The 19480-nt window shown below is 39.7% G+C and overlaps 1 protein-coding gene across 1 annotated transcript in view; it reads left to right on the plus strand.

Annotated features, from left to right (window-relative positions):
• Window positions 1-1235: 1235 nt before the first annotated feature.
• The window catches only part of AASS (aminoadipate-semialdehyde synthase), a 72914-nt gene continuing 54669 nt past the window's right edge, over window positions 1236-19480 (plus strand). Inside the window, exons 1-4 of the mRNA XM_003789785.3 lie at window positions 1236-1313; window positions 8900-9117; window positions 12787-12963; window positions 15557-15641. Coding sequence (XP_003789833.1) covers window positions 8908-9117; window positions 12787-12963; window positions 15557-15641 — 472 coding nt within the window. The 5' untranslated portion in view covers window positions 1236-1313; window positions 8900-8907. The remainder of the gene's footprint in view (window positions 1314-8899; window positions 9118-12786; window positions 12964-15556; window positions 15642-19480) is intronic.

Raw genomic sequence — 19480 nt, forward strand, 5'->3', positions numbered from 1 at the left:
GTTCTGCTGCAGAAATAAAGCTGAGATAGTAGATTGTATCTTCAAACAATTGACATTGTGTCAAGGACTTTAGGCTATGTTTTCTGAGTAGTGGGTAGTGTGAGGCTTTTTCCTCTGACCACAGAGACAATTAGATTGAATGCTCCAGAAATATGGTTTAGGTTACGTATAAAAGAAGTTTGAAGGAGGGTGGTAGTAATGGGATTTTAAATGACAGCATCAACACCATGGGTAAGTTTGATGGGCCAGAGGAAGAACTGAAGCAAACTGGTGTTTATGTGAGGTGTGAGGTGGTCATTAGGAAGAGGCTGATACCAGAGAACACAGGACGAAGGGGAGGTTTTGGAAGAATGGTAAGAAATCTGATTTTAGATATGTGAAGCTAAAGAAATGGGATAAAATCCAAACCTTACTTATGGATAAAATTCTAATTCTCTGTACAATTGGATATATGAGTGGCATGTCAAGAATGTTTTAGGCTATGGATTGTTGACATGGGAAGGTATGTCACACATCTATGGCAGGTATGAGAAAAGTGTGAGTGGTGGAGAAAGTTGTAGAAACAGGAGAGAAGTTTACCTTCTGGCCATTGACTCCACAGCTGGTCTTCAAGTGTTTCTTCAGCTCCTGGTGGTTGGGCTAGTTTTTATGAAATATATTTTTCTCTGCTCCTCTAAACTAATAATATTGGACTTTGTCGTATTTAAACCAACTCTTGCAATTCACTGAATGTGGACATACTATATTTCTTCAATTCTCAGCTGGCTATAACTGTTCTAAGAGCTGTCATCTGATTTCATAGGCTCCTTATAAGGTCGTGGAATGCTTTGAAAAGTGTATATGCTAAACAAAACAGGAGGTACACGTGCTCGCAACTTTTTTCCAGGAGATAAGCGCAGGTCTATCTAGCGTTGTAGTGCCCTATTTTCGTCCTCCTCCACCCCTGCCTACTTCCTGCCATGGACAATTACAAACCTGGTCAATGACCACCTGGGGGAGGCCATGCGGCCCCCAGTTAAGGACGCAGGTCAGAGATCAGAAAGGCATAAAGATTTTCGGGGAGGAGCAGGGGCAGGGCATGACCTAGCACCTGGCAGCGCCGCTGATTGGCGGAGAAGAAGGTTGTTCCCCCAGAGCGGCCGCTGATTGGCTGTGGAAGGAAGGGGCATGACGTCCTCAGAAGTTGAGCAAACACCTCCTCCTTCCCTGCCGGCCTGGCATCCCAATTTCTGCCGGGACTTCAGAGCGGATCCTGCCCGGGCTTCGGAGTTCGGAGGCGGCGTGGGACGAGCCGGAGCCCCTAAACGGACTAGGTGAGGAGTGGAACCCCGGGAGCGCCGCGCAGAGGGGCGGGTGGGCTCGCCCTGCGAGATGCACTGAGGGACCGCCGGTCTCCAGCTTCCCGCCGGGAGTAGCTTGTGGTCTCGGCCTCGCGTCTACGCGCCGCCGGCGACCCCCGGGGCCGGGCCCAGCTGGGGAGCGAGAGCGGCGAGCACTGGGCCTCCTCGCCAGGCTGTGACTCAGAAAGTTTCCCTCCGAGGGAGGGAGGGCAGTCGACGCAGCTCCAGCGTTTCTGAGTAGGAAGGGAATTCGGATTTCTTTTTCTTTTTTGGCGGGTTGCTGGCGGAGCTGTTGCTGGGGGAATAAAGGCTTGGTGCTGAAGCAGCAGCGCGAACAGCCTTGTTAATTCTTGGGTTCCATGCCTACTTCGGTGTATTGGCTGAGAGGAGAGGGTGATGGAGATCGCGGGGTCTGGCCCCCCACTCCTCCCTCGGTTTAGTCAAATTCTGGTTACGAACTTGTCACCCTGTCTGGCTCGGGCTGGCCATTCTCTCTGAGATAGACCCGTCACAGCGCCCCGACAAGCTGCTGTGCCTTGTGCATCCTCTAACAGAGGTAGGAAGGGGGAGAAAGTTTGGAGCCCAGGACTGCAGCGTTTTCGGAACTTCGGAGACCCTGCGGGCCTGCGCTGGGGCGGTGAGAGCTGCGGTGTCGGGAAGGGGCGGGGGAGTTGCCCTGCTTGATTGGTGGCCTGTGTCCTGACCACTACCAGAAGACGTGCGGTTTTCAGGTACTGAATTCTGGGGGTCAGTAGAAGTTTTTGATATTTTGGGTGACAGTTATTGGACTGTGAGGAAGGTGCAGCGTAATTCCTATTATGTGTATTAGCCGGTGTAGCTGTACACGGGATGGAGTGGTCATTGACTTAGTGGCTCTCTTAATGTTTATTAAAAGCATCCTACATAATAAATGAGTTTGTGTATATTTTGTCACTTGTATGCCCCTCGCCCCCTTTCCCATGAAGATGAGTGAACCTAGGGTGGCCTTGTTTTCAGCTATGTAACCTGGTGGCTGTTCTGCAAAGTGATTTAGGTGAACAAAAACTAAAGCTGACTTACCAGAGTAATTTTCCAACTCTCCAGAAATCATATTATCAAACTTATTTGTTACTGGTGACTGTGAGATTAGAACTTTAATTTACTTGTAACTGGAAATTATTTTTCTAACTAGTCCTTCATGCATTAACAGGCCTCGGTTGAGGATTTGGGAAATGATTTTTGGTGTGCAAAGTAGTCCCCATTTAATAAATGCATCTTCATTCTTCCAAATATTCTTTTATTAATTGTCTCACAGAAATAACGTTACAAATAGCGGTACATTTTCTTGTTGAGGCCACAAAAAGTTCTGTGCAATTCATGGAATCATGGAAACATCATACATTGGGAATGGAAAAGAACCAAAAACATTATTACTATATTCCACAAATCTAAGATGCCAACAAGCACAAGACCCATCGCTATTTTAGAGATGCTCAGATGTGAAATAATGGCCCTTAAATTTAATGAAATACGGTATTAAGATGGTAATTTATTTATTTATCTCGAACATCCATGTCCACAGGATGAAAATGAAGCGAGGGCTTATTGGGCTTCAAATTTTTTTTTTTCCAGAAAAAAATGTAAGAGGGGAATTAATATGGAGCCACTCTGAAGGGCTTACCGCGGTGTGACAAAAGGAAAGTGTCTTCTGTCAGTGGTGTGGCTTTGCTCACATTTGAGAAATAGGCAGGTTGGAAGCTTTTTCTTAAAATGTTGAGTGTATATGGCATGTAGAGTAAGGCATTAGCATGATACATGTTATACATATTAGCTGAATCAAATGTCACAACATATTGACAAGTGACATGACTCCCATTTTGCAGATGAGACACTGACAGGGTGAGTTACAAACCAAGGTCACGGAGTATATTCAGGTCCTGAGGAACCTAGGCCACATAGGCACCACAGGACCCAGCGTTCCTTGGAGGTACCCATCTTCTGTTGCAAGCTCTTCGCTCCTGGTCCAGGCAATTAATGCAGGTAGCTCGGCTGAATGTCCAGTTTTCCTCCATGGTGTTTTTGGGTTTCCCTGTGTAGGGTACTTCAGCTGGGTGTTTATAAGTCAGAGTGCCTATTTATGTACTTCAATTTTAATTTTTAATAATCCACACTGCCCAGTCACTACTATGCTTAATATAGTCAAAGTATTACAGCTGAAAGGGACTTTGGTATTATATTCCAGTCTGGGTAAGGGAACTGAGGTGAAGAGAAGGACCCTGCAGCTAGTTCTATGTCCCAGTTCCCAGTTCTGGGTTTTCTTATTACATATACCACATTTTATAACATTCATTGGTCTATGACATTTTGGCAGAGAATTGATCATACTTTGGGGGGGTGGGGGTGAGTTTTTGTTCCTTAGGAAAGTGTCTATTTTGTTTTCTCTGCTGCATAGCTCTTTATAATGTTTATGCAAATTTGCTCACTTCTTTATTTCTTCTTAAAACATTTGAGGTTTTCCTATGTTCCGGTAACTAGGAATACAAAGATAAGCAAAACCACAATTAACATCCTTTTTTACTTTGGCAAAGAGGCAGACAAATAAGCAGATAAGCATAAGCAGAGAAATCTTGAGCTAGACTCCAATTCAGAGCTAAGCTTGTATTCCCTGTAGATTAAGCTAAAATTGTGATCTTAAGTCTAGGAGAGTAATAGGTCTTATGTTTTTGAATGACTTTGAATAGCTGATGGGCTGGAGAAATATGAATATTCTCAGTCTAGACTGAGATTAGTAGACCCCCTGCCCCAGTCCCACTTTTCTTGTAAGTCTGACAAAGTATCTATAAAGGGTTTAGTATGGAAGCCTTAAAAGAATGTATCAGCACAACAGGAAGTGAAAGTGTGGAGGCCAGTGTTGCTGCAAGCCCAAGCTTAGTTCTAGCAAGTCTTGTGGGTGGAAGCAATTTGGATTAGTTCAGGGCCATCACCAGGCACTCTGTTAATTCTGGAACTATTCTGAACTTCTTCAGGAATATTATGGTCTGGATACCAAATATATAGTGTAGGCCAAGACTCATAGATAGCTGTGGATCAGCCCAGACTTAATTACGGATACCAGGGCTTCCTAGGAATCCACATTTTTAACAATACATTTCCATTTTTTTAATTAAATGAAAAGGCAAACAAATAAATTTCATCCATTAACTTGTTTTCTTCAGCTCAAGGTTATGTTAACCCATTCTTAGTGTCTCGGTATTTAATCAAACCATATGCATGATTATTATAAGTAATTTGGCATTGACTGAGAAATCTTGTGTGGTTTGATAGTTTCCATATGAGTCACTGAGTTATGTTATAATGCAGTTATTTAAGAGATGTAAACTAGATGGACAGAGTGCATATTCCTGACTGTGGAGGCTAAAGATGGAATACTTGGCCTTAATTTATCCAAGGATGAATATGTACTCAGGTATACATGTCCCAACAGAAGTGATGGGAATTATGAGGAGCTCTGCCATTCCTTCTTAAGCTCTTTATTTGCTTGTATGTTGTTCTGGTTATGTCAGATTTGTAAGTTTTTTTGGTTTTTTTTTTTTGCAGTTTTTGGCCGGGGCTGGGTTTGAACCTGCCACCTCCAGCATATAGGGCCAGTGCCCTACTGTGGGATTGATGCTATAGAAAGGGTTAAAGATTTTTGATATTTGATGGGAAAATAAAAAGCTCAATGAAAACCTCAGTTCTCTTCATCTACCTTCATCTCTTATGAAAACTGCATAAATCAATTAAATTGTTTTATGGCATAAATACTACTTGGATAGCAGCAAAGAAAAACCTTAATTGAGTTACATTTTAAAAGTTATATCAACTGGAACAAAAAAAGTATGTGGTAACTTATCCATAGAGGCTTGAAAAATGCTCTTTATAAAATATGAAAAATCCCCTATTTCTATGAGCCTAAATACCATCACTTGTAACAATGAATTTTATTTTATTTTATTATTTATTTATTTATTTATTTTTAGAGACAGAGTCTCAGGCACATTCATTTCTTCTGGTGCCTGAGGTTTCATGTTCCACGTTTCAGATCCCCACAGTCAATCTGGTCTGAAAGTAGGTGAGTTCAGTTCAATAAGGCACTGAGAGAGAGAGGCAGCTCATATTCACATAAGTTTTATTATAATGTATAAATAAATAAATAATAATAAATAATTATAAAATTAAATTGATGTTATTATGAGTTATTGTTGCTAATTCTTACTGTGCCTAACTTTTTAACTTTGATAATAGGTAGGTATATATAGGAAAAGGCAGTTTATACAGGGTTTGGGACTCTGTAGGTTCATCCATCCACTGGGGGTCTTGGAATTTGTCCCTGTAGATAAGGAGGACCACTGCATTTCCCTCTCATACTCCCATGACTTTTAGAGACATTTCAAATTCCTCATCAATCCTAGGTAAGTAAAACTATGTGCCTGAGTGTTCTTTTTGTTTTACAAAAACATAGAGAAGAAATCTTCTAAATTTCATTTCCATATTTGAAACACTGATCTTTATGTGTCAAAGGGAAGACTGTTAGAATTTGTCAAGGGGTCTTGTCTTTCATCCCTGCCTATATAAGACCTCTCTTTCTCTTTCTGTCTTCCACCTCCTCATTTTTTTCCAGTTCTTTCCTTTCTGTCCCTCTCTTCCACCTCCTTTTGCCCCCTACATTCTCCTTTCTTGTGCTATAAGCCATTATCAGCACCCACCTATCAGGTAACTTCATTAGAGCCAGTGAGTAAGCCAGGATCTTCTCGCCAAGTTTCATTGAAAGCATTGCCAGAAATATACCTTGCATTTTCTTCTTGATATCCTTGAAAAAGACCACAGGACAAAAAAAGCCAGAGCAGCCCACATGGGCATTTCCATGAGCTAGACCCCTGCAATGCAGTTCAGGAATCCTCACTGTTAATAGTCTTGATGTTTTTAGAAGCAAGTGAATGAGAGTCTATACTGAAACCAAGTGTCAAGTGGTTACTAACAGTTATACCTTCTATAATCAAACTTTTTCCCTAAGTGCCCGGAAAGCTAGAATTGGCAGATGCTCAGGAACAATTTTAGGTGGACACAGGAAGGGGGTCAAGAGAGGCACCATGTGCTGTGTGGATAATTTACTGTAACTATTGACATCGACACCATATGGATCTGATTTCTTTCTGGAACAAGAGCTGGCGGGAGTCATGGCATTGTTAGATCTACATGATGTGGCTGTCTAGTCTTTGACAAAGAAAAAAATCCTGAGTGTTAAACATTAACCTAGGAATCCTGCTTCTGCTTAAAGCAGCAAATCCAATCAGACTCCTGTTCCCTTTTTTTTCATCTATAAAACGGGATAAGTTCCCACTTAATAAGATTTTTTGCAAGGAGAAAATAAGGCAACGTTTGTAAAGTGCTCAGCACAGCACTTGACACAGTATATTTAGCCAATGCTAAGTATTGTGACATTCATTTAAAAAAAAAAGTTACAGAAATTATGATTTAAAAGCTCCACAGAAAAAGTGAAAGTGAAAGTAGCTTCCCAAATGAATCCCAGATGTTCAGTCTCTGCCACTTCTGTCTTTTTTCCTGGTCGGCCAAGATAATCTGTCTTTGCAAACATATATGTGTGTTATTCCAAGTGGCCGTGTGTGTGTTTACCCTGCTTCCCCCACCTCCACCCGAGACAGAGGAGGTGGGAGGAAGGAGGAGAGGTTGTCACTGAGTGAGGAGTGGCTGTGGTTGTAAATCAAGCTTGGGCTGAAGGGAGGGATTAAATTATCTGAGCAAGTTCCCTCACGTTAGCGTCAAGGGCTGGGATTCAGAAAAGAAGATACAAGATTAAGAAGTCACCTGTGAGTTGATGGGTAAAGCCCTGCTGTGTAAACGGGACCATTTCTAAACATCTGCATGTGTTCAAAGCAATTTGTGTCCTTGGAACTGGTTTTATTTAGGAATTGAGGGATTTAAGTTCTGTGTGACAGTGCTGCTTTTCTTTTGCTTGGGAAAGATGGACTGTTATGGGCTTGGATTTAGGTTTAATGTAGCCTCTTTTGACAACAAAACTACATGAATACAGCATATAAAAGCCCTTTACTGAAATGTTAATTATCTATTTTGACATGTATATTTTGGCCCAGCAGTCTGAACTCCTAATGGTTGGCAGGGCAGCTTCTCCCTGTAGCTTTCATAGTGGGACTCTGCTCTTTGCTTTGCTCACTGATTCTGCCGTGCGATGTGTCAATGTATCATCTGGGCGACAGGAAATGTGCTAGTATGCTTAAATTGGTGGGGCAAATCTTCCCCCTCTGTAAGGTAGGTGCTCAGATTGCCCTCTGACGTAACAGAAATACATTTCATGAGAGTTTTGTTAAAAGCTAGCGGTAATAAGGAGGAAATTTCTAGAAGTTGTAAAATCCTTTGGTTCTTATATTTTGCTTCTACCCTTAAACAGAAACTGTTTTAGCTTTCAAATGATTCAATAGATTATCAGTGGTATTTGGTTACAAAATATATGTGACTATTTGAAGAAGGATAGAATACTACTAGACCTGGATAAATTTAAAGATTTATATAAAATGTACTCTGCACAGCATACATAGCAAGGCTTTAGTAAATATATCTTGATTGCTTAAATGAGTAGAATCATGAATCTGGAATAGCAGTTAGAAAACTGGTTGAGGCAGGTTGGGATTTAATGCAATGGCGGGAGGGTGTGGTGTGGAGAAGACCCACAGGAAGAGGGGCTGTATGATCACAGCAATGCAGGGGAACAGTGAGGGCGGGGCTGGGGGGGTCTAAGGTGGCAGCAGGACCATCTAAGGCCATGCTGTTTACTCTTCTGACACTTATGTTTGGTTTTTCTTAAATTTCCATTCTATTGAGAATCAAAACTTTTGTAAATTTCAGACACAATAAATTACTAGCAAAATGATCATGTGATAGATATTAAGGTTTCTAAATGTTTACCTCCTATTTCTGTATACGTCTCATCCTGGACCAGAGGAAAAGAAGAAAAAAAAAAACCCACTTCACTGACACCAGTTTGCAAAACACACTGACCACACTTGTTTGGAGAACGATCAGAAATGAAGCTGCAAAGAAGATGGCACAAAAGAATGTGTGAAGAATCTTAGAATCTTGCATACTATGATAAGGATTTTGAATTTTATGCCGTCGGCATTGGGATCAATCTGAGAGTCCTGTTTTTCGTTATCTTCCTGGATTTGCATAAAAGATTAACTTGTTTCAGACTTTTGTGCTGAGCAGATGTTTGATAGAACATCTATATAAAAAGCTCTTCTTGGTTGAGTAGTTTGGGGTTGGTGACACATGAGTTGGCCTAGATGTTTTAGATTGTCAGTTAAGTAAAACCTTGGTTTTGCAAGTTGGGTCTGTGTGGGTAAAGAAAGATTTGGCATCCGGTTCTGCTCTGTCCTGTTCTCTGCTTTGGGCCTGTTACCATTCGAGCTGGTTGTATTTTACAGCAGATTTCTAAGGAGACCAGAATGATCCACCACTCCTGTCCTGTGTTGTTTTGCTCTTTACGTTGTCTTTACAACCACCAGGTGTCAAGATGCTGCGCCTACCTAGAACCAAACTGGGCAGGCTGGGGGGCCGCTTCTCCAAGGGCCTTCACCACAAAGCCGTGATGGCCCTCAGGCGAGAGGATGTAAACGCCTGGGAGAGGAGGGCCCCTCTGGCTCCCAAGCACATCAAAGGCATCACCAATCTGGGATACAAGGTCTTGATACAGCCTTCAAATCGGCGGGCCATTCATGATAAGGTGAATATTTTTCCTTTTTTAAAAAAATATGTGAGAATAAAATGAACTTGTACATAAAAATTAAGGAGCATGTGAGTGAAAATAAAATGTTTGCTAGTGTCAATTTAAATCCATTGCTTTGGTTAAAAATACTATTTTCACCCTATTACGCGTTTTCTCCACCTGAACGATAATGGGCCTGCTTTCGGAGGATCTCGTCTTTCAGTTACTCTCTGCATCATGGGCAGCTCTGGTTCTGAGGCTAGGGAGACGAGACGGCATTCTTGCACCCAGAGAACTGTTCTCTGAGTAGATTTTATTCATGAGAATGTACCCTACCATCCACTTTCAGAAGCTTTTTACATTCATCATTCTGTTTATTCTTCACAATAAGCTAACCTGCACTTTGCATCTGTGGGGTGAGATCTTGAGATACATGAAATTTTGTGTTCCTCAAGAACTTTCAAACTAATGATGTTACCATCCATTGATAAGCTTTGCCTAAATCAGATTTTACATGGAGGCTTTCAAAATGATGATTTTCTGCTTGTATCACTCCTGTTAAGTTTATTTGCTAGCATTCATCTTTAGAAAGGAGATTTCCCTTCATTTTTTTGTTCTCTTTTCCTATCTCCTCCTTTTTGGGTTATGAACTTTTATTACAGTGAAGTAAACTGCCAAACTATGAACTCTGTAATTTAGTGTTTCATGATTCTTTAAAGTCTTTCTTAACATTGCATTTAAAGCCTTAATGTGAGGAGTTTACAGATGCATGTATATGTTGACAAGATAAATCTTAAATATTACTTAAAAGATGGGTTGTGAACTATTTTATTGCAGTGCATTGAACTATTTATCAAACTGTGCATTCTGTAATTCAGGGATGAAACAGGCTTCTTTATCTTTTGCTCTTGTGAATATGTATCATCACAGAAACATGGGAATTTTTAATACAATCTATTAACCAATATTCTTTTTAATGTCCTAATTATCCTAAATTTGGTTAACAAGAATCCCTTTCAGGCTGCTACTGTGTCCTTTGGACATGAGTCCATTTATCTCTGAGTTGTCTTGTTTCTTGGAATAACATACTGTCCTAGGCTCCCCTTAAACTTTCCCTGCCTCACACCTGGAATTCACTCTTCCTTCCTCCATCCCTCCCTCCTCTCCCTCCCTCCCTTCCTGCCTCTCTCTCTCTCTCCCTCTGTTTCTCTTTTTTTCTTTCTTTCCAGACAGAATCTCACTCTGTTGCCCTAGGCTAGAGTGCTGTGGCATCAACCTAGCTCCCACCATCCTCCAACTCTTGGGTTCAAGTGATCCTTCTACCTAGGTCTCCCAGAGTGCTAGGATTAGAGGTGTGAGCCGCTATGCCTGGCCTGGAATTGTTTCACAAAAGATTCTTTACTTCATTTACTATATAGAAATGAGGATCAGTTATGTGATGTTAATTATCTTTATTGTTACTGAGATCTTGTTGCTCTTAGGCCTTTTTAGTGGACTAAGCTTAGAAATGAACAGAAGCAGGTACACACACATACATATATGTTCTTGAATCCTGAATTAGTACTGATATTTCTGACTAAAATTTAACATTGCAAATTTTTTACCTTTACAATTTTATATTTACATGTGTTTTTTTTCCAACTGTAACAATTTTAATTCTTATAACACTCATGTAGGGGTCCTCAAACTTTTTAAAACAGGGGGCCAGTTCACTGTCCCTCAGACCATTGGAGGGCTGGACTGTGGGCCCTGGGACAAGTCGGCCGCTAAGCAGGACAGGTAGAGGTGGCAAAAACACCCGGTGGGCCAGATAAATGTCCTAGGTGGGTCGCATGTGGCCTGCTGGCCATAATTTGAGGATGCCTGCACTAATGTATAATTTTTGCTTATTTTGTGATAGACATTAACTGGCTTCAGAATTTTTGCTTTTGTGAGTATGTATCATCACAGAAACATGGGAATAGCAATACTATTATTATATTTAGCAATAAGTCCATTAAATGAAGTTTAATATTTCTTTGAAGTTTTTTATGCTTTTATCTCATAAAGAATATTCAGAATACTGTGTTCAAAAAGTTGTTTGACCTATCATTTCTATTTTTTTCTTTTTTTGCAAAAATGAGCACCTATCCAGGCATGTGAGTATGTGGTATGTGTATTCTTGATTCCCTTTGCTTTTATACAAAAAGCTGTGTAGTATACACATGCTTTGGCATCTGCCTTTGTTTGGTCAGCGTATTTTGGACACTGGTCTATGTCAGTTCACAGAGATCTGTTTCATTCGATTTATTCAGCGATATGTACTCCATTGTATATATTTACCATGGTTTATTTACTAACTGGGAAGTGGATTGTGTCCGAAGAAATGAGTTAGCAATTTTATGTTCATTCATTTACAGTCCCTCTTACTCATCTATACTTTCCTTTGAAGTCGAGTCTTAACTAAGTTTATCATCTTTTTATTTAACTGCTACCATAGATGCTCTTTCGATTCTGCTTGGGTCGTGACACCCCCTCACATAAAATCTAATGCAACTATTTCTTACATGACTAGCTGTACCATATCCGTTAAATAGATGAACCTTAGGTTTCCTATTGTGGGAATTAAAATTGTGCCCACCCCGTGGGAGTTTTATGAAATGTAAATTAGATAACTTACACAAAGAGCTTAGCAAAGCACAAAGTAATTTATTGATAAATACTATTATTTGTTAGTCAGTATAGCCCATATTAGCAATGATATCATATATTCTACTTTTCTAGATTGATTTACCCGTATGCCCTGAACACCTCCGTCATTGTTTGCCTTTGTATCAGTGTCAATGATATGAAGGCAATGCCTTTCATTTCCCATCTTTAAGGACTTTCTTAATATTTCAATGCCTCTTTTATTTCCCATCTCCGTTTCTCCTGATTTTTCCCAGCCTTTTAGATTAAGTTAAATTTACATATTTCTTTGATTGTCCCACTTGGGAATTATCTCAATATTCATTAAACTAGAGTTTTAGAGCATAATATTCTTTTAAATTCAGCCTGCCTTACTGTGCTCCTCACCTCTTTTCACTGTATGTTGTGAGCTTCTTTGCAGGAGGGATCTTTGTGTCTTCTCCCTTCTAGCATATTCCACTGTACAGATTAGAACATTAGTAAATATTAACTGGACCCAAACAATGAAAAATAACTGTTGGAGATATGTCTTATCTTTTAAAAATATGAATAATAAATCACAATTTGGCATTTACTATTTCATTGTGTTGTTGGTAAGAAATAGACATTGAACAGGGGTGGTGCCTGTGGCTCAAAGGAATAGGGCGCCGGTCCCATATACCAGAAGTGGTGGGTTCAAATCCAGCCCTGGCCAAAAACTGAAAAAGAAAAAAAAAAAATAGACATTGAACAAGTAAGTTAAATCACATGTACTGGTGCGTAAGATTATGAACTATCCCTAAATATGAGTATGTACTGAATTTTCAAATTTATTTTATTTTGCTATGAGAGTTGAGAATGATAGATTTATCTTTAGCCAATAAGTACAGATATTAGAGTTAATTGTGCTACTATTTGTTCTAATCTATCCAGATATTATTTTTTCAAAAGGCCGTGCCTTTATTTGCCATACTCCTTTTTAAAGAAATCGTGAATATCACAAATCAGGGCAATAACCTTTAACCAAAATTACTTTTTCAGGAATATGTCAAAGCTGGTGGCATTCTTCAGGAGGATATTTCTGAAGCTTGTCTAATTGTGGGAGTTAAAAGGCCTCCAGAGGAAAAATTAATGTCCAGGAAGACTTATGCATTTTTCTCTCATACAATAAAGGCTCAGGAGGCCAATATGGGCTTGTTGGATGAGATTCTAAAAAAGGTAATTAGTGATCAATATTCATTAATCTTAATACACGAAAATGTTGTGTTTTTACTTTTAACTCTCAAGTAGAGATTTCATTTTCTTTAGGTTCTAGGAAGTACATCACATCATTCACCTCAATGGGGCGGTGATCTCTGAGTTAGTGCTGGAAGGTTCTGCCGCTCTGTAAGGCTCCACTGCTATGTAGGTTTGGAGTTTATAATAAGAGGAACTAAACATATTTCCTTCCTTTTAAAAAAGCTTTTATCATTCTTTCCACTTTGTTACCAATTCACAGGCCAATTGGTCAGATACTACCAAATGGAATTCTAGGGGCTGAGAAGACCCTCAGGGGTCATATCACCTGCCCTGCTGTACTCCCAACAGCGTTTAGAGAAATTAAGTGACCTGATGGTATTGCACAGCTCTGTGGTGCCAGAACTGGACTAGAGATGATTTTTACATTTATTAACATTCATAATGGAAAAAAAAACATTTTTTGAGATATACAACCTATAGAAAAACTATCAGCTGTTTACAATACAGGATTTTCATTCAACAAATATTTCCTGAATGGTTATAATGTATGGACACTGTTAGTTGCAGCGAAAGAGCAAAACAGTTAAGCGTCCCTGTGTTCACAGAGCTTGTGTTCTAGTGGGAGGAGACCAATGATAAATAAGACATCCTGTGTGCCACTTGGCAGTATCTGTGATGCAGATAAATATATTGGGGAAAAAAGCAGTGCTGGGCCCTGGGAGTGGACGACGCTATCTTAAATAAGGTGGTCAGGGAGGGCCTGGTGGTGAAGGTGGTGTTTGAAGAAGGTAAAGGTCTATCCTATGTCTATATGGGGAGAATCTTTGAAGCAGAGGGAATAGTAGTGCAAAGGCCAGAGGGTTTGGGGGTGAAGGATTGGAGTAGATCATGTTCTAAAATGCCTGTGCTATTGGCCATGTAGCCATCACTGCAGGTGGCAAAAAGAGAGAAAAGCAGATAAGGAGGCTTATGGCTAGGCTAGCCTAAACTCTGGGTCGCAGATGACGGTGGCCGGCACCTGGGCGATGGAAGCAGAAGTTGTCATATATACACAAATCGTGGATGTATTTTCATGGCAAATCCTATGAAATAAAGCTGAGATATGAGGAAAGGAGAGGAGTCAGGGAGGACTTGGTCCTGAGTTACTTGAAGAAGTTTCCATCAGTTGAGATGGGGTTGTTACAAGAGGAGTGTGCTTAGATGGGAAAATCAAGGGTTGAGTTCATTCTGCTGAGGTTGATATGACATTGGACACTTAAGGGCACAACCTAAATGGACTAGTATGTGAGCTGGAAGCCCAGGAGGATGTTTCCTCCTGCCACACGCCTTGTAGTTGTCAGAGGCCAGACAACATCGGAAGGTGAGTATAGGCAGTGAGTGTAGTAATCTAAGGTCCATCTCCCGGGGTAAGGACATTACAGCTTTAGAAATTAGAATTTCAGATGGGGACAGAGGACAGGAGTGTTCACAACCATTAAAAGGAATAGAGGAAAATATATTTTATATAGAACTATAGAAAAACTTTTCAATTAATTCCAAACCTGATAGATCTAGTGGTAGTTAATTTGCAGTGTTTATGAAGAACAGATTCAAAAGTAATTAATGGAAATAATATTATAAGAAGAAGGTTCTGCCTTAAGCAAATGAAATGTTTAAAAGTACTTTAGAAACTATTATTTTTTTTGGTTATATTAACTTTTTTTATTATAAGTAAATTAATAAAAACAGATCTGGCAGGGCTGCTTTTTGGCAGCATTTTGTAATCAGTTACTTGAAGTTGGATGAATGTTAAACATTTTTAAATTCATGAACGTGGTAAAAATTGTATGATGTTCAAGGACATAAATTTCCTGCTTAAAATATTATATTTACTATCTGTCAATAGGTTTTAAAGGTGGACTAACAAAACTTTCCTAAAAGAGAGGAAACATTTCTAAGGAAAGAGATTTGCAGGCACTTGCTACTTTTTAAATGAAGTTTACCTGTAAGAGAGTGGAGAGAGGAAGAGAGAAAGGAGGAGAGAGAGGGAGAAGAAGGAGGGGGGAGAGGGCACTTGTGTTTGAACTTTAGAGGAAGTGTTAATATTTTTAAGGCAGAAGAGACTCAGGTGTATTTAGAATGGCTGAGAAGCAGTGTAGAGAGGTATTACACAGGAAAGAGGTCCTAGTTCAAAAAGAGTGGTCTTCGAGAACGTGAGAAAAGCTGGGATCTAGCTCTCAGGGATTAGTCTCACAAGGGATCTCTTTTCTTTGAGCCCAGAAGGAAAGACATGAGAATGAGTGGGGCTGTAGATAGACTTGTAGATGGTGGGTAGGGGGCAAAAAGTTAAAGAAAATCCTACATATATTATTTTATTGTCTACCTTCAAGGGGTGTTTAGCACCTGCTAGGCTCATTCCTATTCTTTCATCTCTAATTACAAACTTCGAATTGGTTTTTGGCATTTTCTAATATTTCTTAGTACACCTGATGCTAACTTTTGTTAGCAAATCAAGATGTATGTAAGAGGAAAGTTTGTGAAAAATCTTGAGCGTAACAGGTCTAGTTGAAAAATATTTTTGTCTTTTCTTTAGGAAATTCGACTTATTGATTATGAGAAAATGGTGGATCATAGAGGTGTACGGGTGGTGGCGTTTGGACAGTGGGCCGGGGTGGCAGGTAGGTATGCCACAGCTTCTCTGTCACCCACTTTTTGAATTTGCCTGGAGAATAACTGTGCATTTTCTCTTTTCTGTCTGAAGAGGACAGGCATGTTCATTTCCAATCATAAAAATAAAAACACCAGTATGCTGAAGGGTGAGGAATATCAGCAGAATGGAGATAAATTGTTAAAATGTACTTCACTGTAAACGTTTAAAAGAGAGCGGGAAGAAGGATCACAAGTAGGAGCAGGCTCTGACTTTTTAGATAATTTGGACAGTCTGGACAGTTAGAAGGAGAGGTCAGTTTGGTAGTGAGATATTGGGAAGGAGAAGACAGGGGAAAAGGAAAGGGATAAAGGTGCAGGTAGAGTATTCTAGAAGGGACGAGAGCTAGAGTTTGCTGACAAACGGCCTGCCTTTGTCCCGGTTAGTCCCGGGAGCTTTATTTACTTGAGAAACACCACAGTATGTGATCGCTCTGGATGAGATTTGAATACTCAAACGTCTAATAAGCCCAGTCGTGATTCTGACGTTGTTTGTTTGGGCTTGTTATATAAAAGTGGAGGAGTCCTCAGTGTGTCTCAGTGATCAGGTCACTGTTGCTTCATCTGGACCAGTCTGCCTTTGCCTCTTTGGGATCAAACTCATATCAAAAATTTGGTCGATGGTATACTTTTTAGCTGTTTAAGAAATAAAATCACTTTGAATCCTAGAGTATTTATACAAACAGCACTCTTTCACCATTCATTCAAAAAATTCTCACTCAAATGTACTGGGAAAAATTTAAAATATTGAATACTTTTGGAAATGAACAATTTCAGAAAATCCATACATTTAACCTGTTATAATACTGCAATTCACCTGCTTCTGAAATAGTAAAGAAGTCTAAGCATAATTTTGAAACTTATAAAATTCTTTGACTTAAAACCAACTCTCACCTCATACCTTTCCTTACCCAACACACAAATCATCTCTGTTAAAGTAGCCTAATATTATATTTCTTCATGTGGAAGGAGTAATAGGCAGACCTCCGATGACTGCTCTTTTCAAGATTTACCCAAATGAGGGTTTTGTTTATCCGGTGAGAATTAATACTTCAAAACTAAGTGATTTATTAAGAAGTAGCACCACATCTGTGCAAAGAACGTGGTTCTTACATTTAGAAGTAAATATGTTTAGTATACTTATATAAATATTTATACTAAATATTTAGTATTCAGAAGTAAACACACAAATACCATCAGTGCTAATTAGTATAAAAAGGCATTTAAGTGGACTTGGTTGTTGGAGAAACTTCCTTTAAAAAGTACTTTCAAAGCTGAGATCAGAATAATGCCTCTGCGATCTGAGGCGTTAGGGAAGAAGGAGCATGAAAGTACACAAAGCCTAAAGGAGAGCGGGGGAGAAGCAATTTTGAGGAATAGTAATAAGTATTATTAGTGTGCAAATGAAGAAAAGGATAGGCAAGTTTTAGAAATGTCTAGAAAATATGATTCAAGGATCTGATGAGTGAGTGGAGGTGAGCGTGAGAGGAGGAGGGGAAAGTTCCAAAGATGACACCCAGGTTACTAACCAGGACCATGATTCAGTTCTCTTAGGACCTACAGGAATGGAAGAAGAATTTAGGGGAAGATACTAAGTGAGTTCAGTACAGGGCGTCATACTGGTAGATTGCAAGCTAAGTTGCTGTAATGAAGAGACACCATAAAACAGAGCTAGAACAGGATTGAAGGCCAGAGGTGAGCAGTCCGGAGATGGTGGGAGGAAGGAAAGGATCTGCTGTTGCCAACACGTAGCTTTCATTTTCAACACGACCCTTCTGGTTGCTGCTATTCCCTAGTCAATGCAAAGGGGAGGAAGAAGGGGAGGCAAGCACTTTGTTTTTCAGGATGTGATCCAGAATTTGAATGTATTATTTCTACTCATATGCACTGGTCACAGCAGATTGTCAAATGTAATCTGTAACTGGGCCACAACGGGTGCTGCTGAAACAGTGTGCTTTGCCTCAGTCCATGGGGGACTAACTGGGACTTATTACACTGCCATTAAGCAACTAGAAAGCTGGGTGAGGTATAAAAAACAATGCTTTCAGACACCAGACAATAGGTAGTACAGACTGTGATCCCTGATAGATGGAAAGCAAATGAGGTGAGCTCTATGTCCTTCCTGGTTGTCGGGAGAAGTTTCCAGACAGTGTGTATATGGGAAGGTGACACAAAGTCTGGGGACCCAGCTGACCTCGGGAGCATGAGGTGACTAGAATTGACAACAAATATATCAAGTAGGAGAGAGCTAGGCAGAAGAAGTATTCCAGAAATATGCTTAGAGTCTTGTTGAGTGGGGGGTGAAAATTCATGAGGAGACTGCAGAAGAAACCATTTGAAGGAAAGAGCAGTTCCCTGGGAACTCTATGCCAAACTGTTCCCAGAGGTTGTTGCATCAGCCAAGCCAGGATGGAAAGAATTCATTGAATATCTAGGGCATTTAGCAAAGCCCTGAATTGTGTGGCTAAATTACCTTTTTTTTCCCCCAGTTTTTGGCTGGGGCTGGGTTTGAACCCACCACCTCTGGCATATGGGGCCAGCACCCTACTCCTTTGAGCCACAGGCACTGCCCCACTAAATTAGCTTTTAATAAAGACTACTCTAAATTCACCTTTATGAAAGCTAAAAAATTAGTCTTATAGTCTAAATTGAGAGAGAGGTATAATTAGCTGGTAAGGAAGTTAAAATAGACATTACAAATTATTAATGTGTTTAAGTTTTAAATGTAAACATAAACAAAATAAGAAGAGGAATAGAGGAGATATCCATCTATGCCTGTCAACAGACACTACAGAAGAAAATCTATGTATCTTCTCCCCCAGACATTCTTCATTTTACCTTGTTAATTGTTAGATTTTGCTGTTTTCCTTTTAGGAGGGTTGGGCTTCTCTCTGATAGGCAATTACTTGTGGGTTAAGTTGATCGTTTAAAAAAATTATTTCAGACTATTATGAGGATACAGATTTGGGCTACATAATTTGCTTTTGTGCAGACTGAGTCAAAGTTGTAAGTGCCCTTTACTCAGACATTGTGTATTATACCTGTGAGGGGTGAATTCAGCCATTCCCTCCTCCCTGCTCCCACCTGTTTGATTTTCATTGAGTTTTTCTTCCATATGTGCCCAAGACTATTGATTGATTTAAAGCTTGTTTTCCTTCTTTCATCCCTTCTTTCCTTCTGGGACTCCAAATACATGTGTATTAGATCACTTGATCACCACTGGTCACTTGAATCCTGTTTCTATTCCCTCAGTCTTTTATTCTTTCTTTGTTTCATTTTGTTTAGTTTGTAGTGCAATGCAGTTGCAAAAAATAGCTAAAATGCCTAAAGAAATAAATAAAACTTTTCCACATTTTGATAAAAATTGTAAGTCCACAGATAAGTGAAGCTCAATAAATCCCACTCCCACCTCTCAAAAAAAAAAAAAAAAAAACCACACACACACACACAAAGAGAAATAACACTAAATCATCACAATTAACTTGTTAAAAAGAGTGATTAAGAAAAAAGTAAAAACAGTCAATGAGACAATGAAACTCTATCTTGTGGGTAGAGTTATAAAGATAGGAAACATTACAAACTTTTGGTCAGAAACATTTCATGAGCCAGAAGGAAATGGAACATCTTTAAAGTGCTAAAAGAAAGAAAAAGTCAACTTTGAATTCTATTATTTTTCAATGACATCTTTTCCCCGAATGAAGATGAAATAAGAACATTTTGATCAAATGAAAGCTGGTATAATTTACTGCCATAGAAGAAATATTAAAGAAAGTTCTTCAGGCAGCAGTTCAATAAAATCGGTTGGAAAATG

The sequence above is a fragment of the Otolemur garnettii genome, unplaced genomic scaffold, assembly GCF_000181295.1.
Source record: "Otolemur garnettii isolate 467f Iridium unplaced genomic scaffold, OtoGar3 scaffold00037, whole genome shotgun sequence".
NCBI classification, from domain to species: Eukaryota; Metazoa; Chordata; class Mammalia; order Primates; family Galagidae; genus Otolemur; species Otolemur garnettii.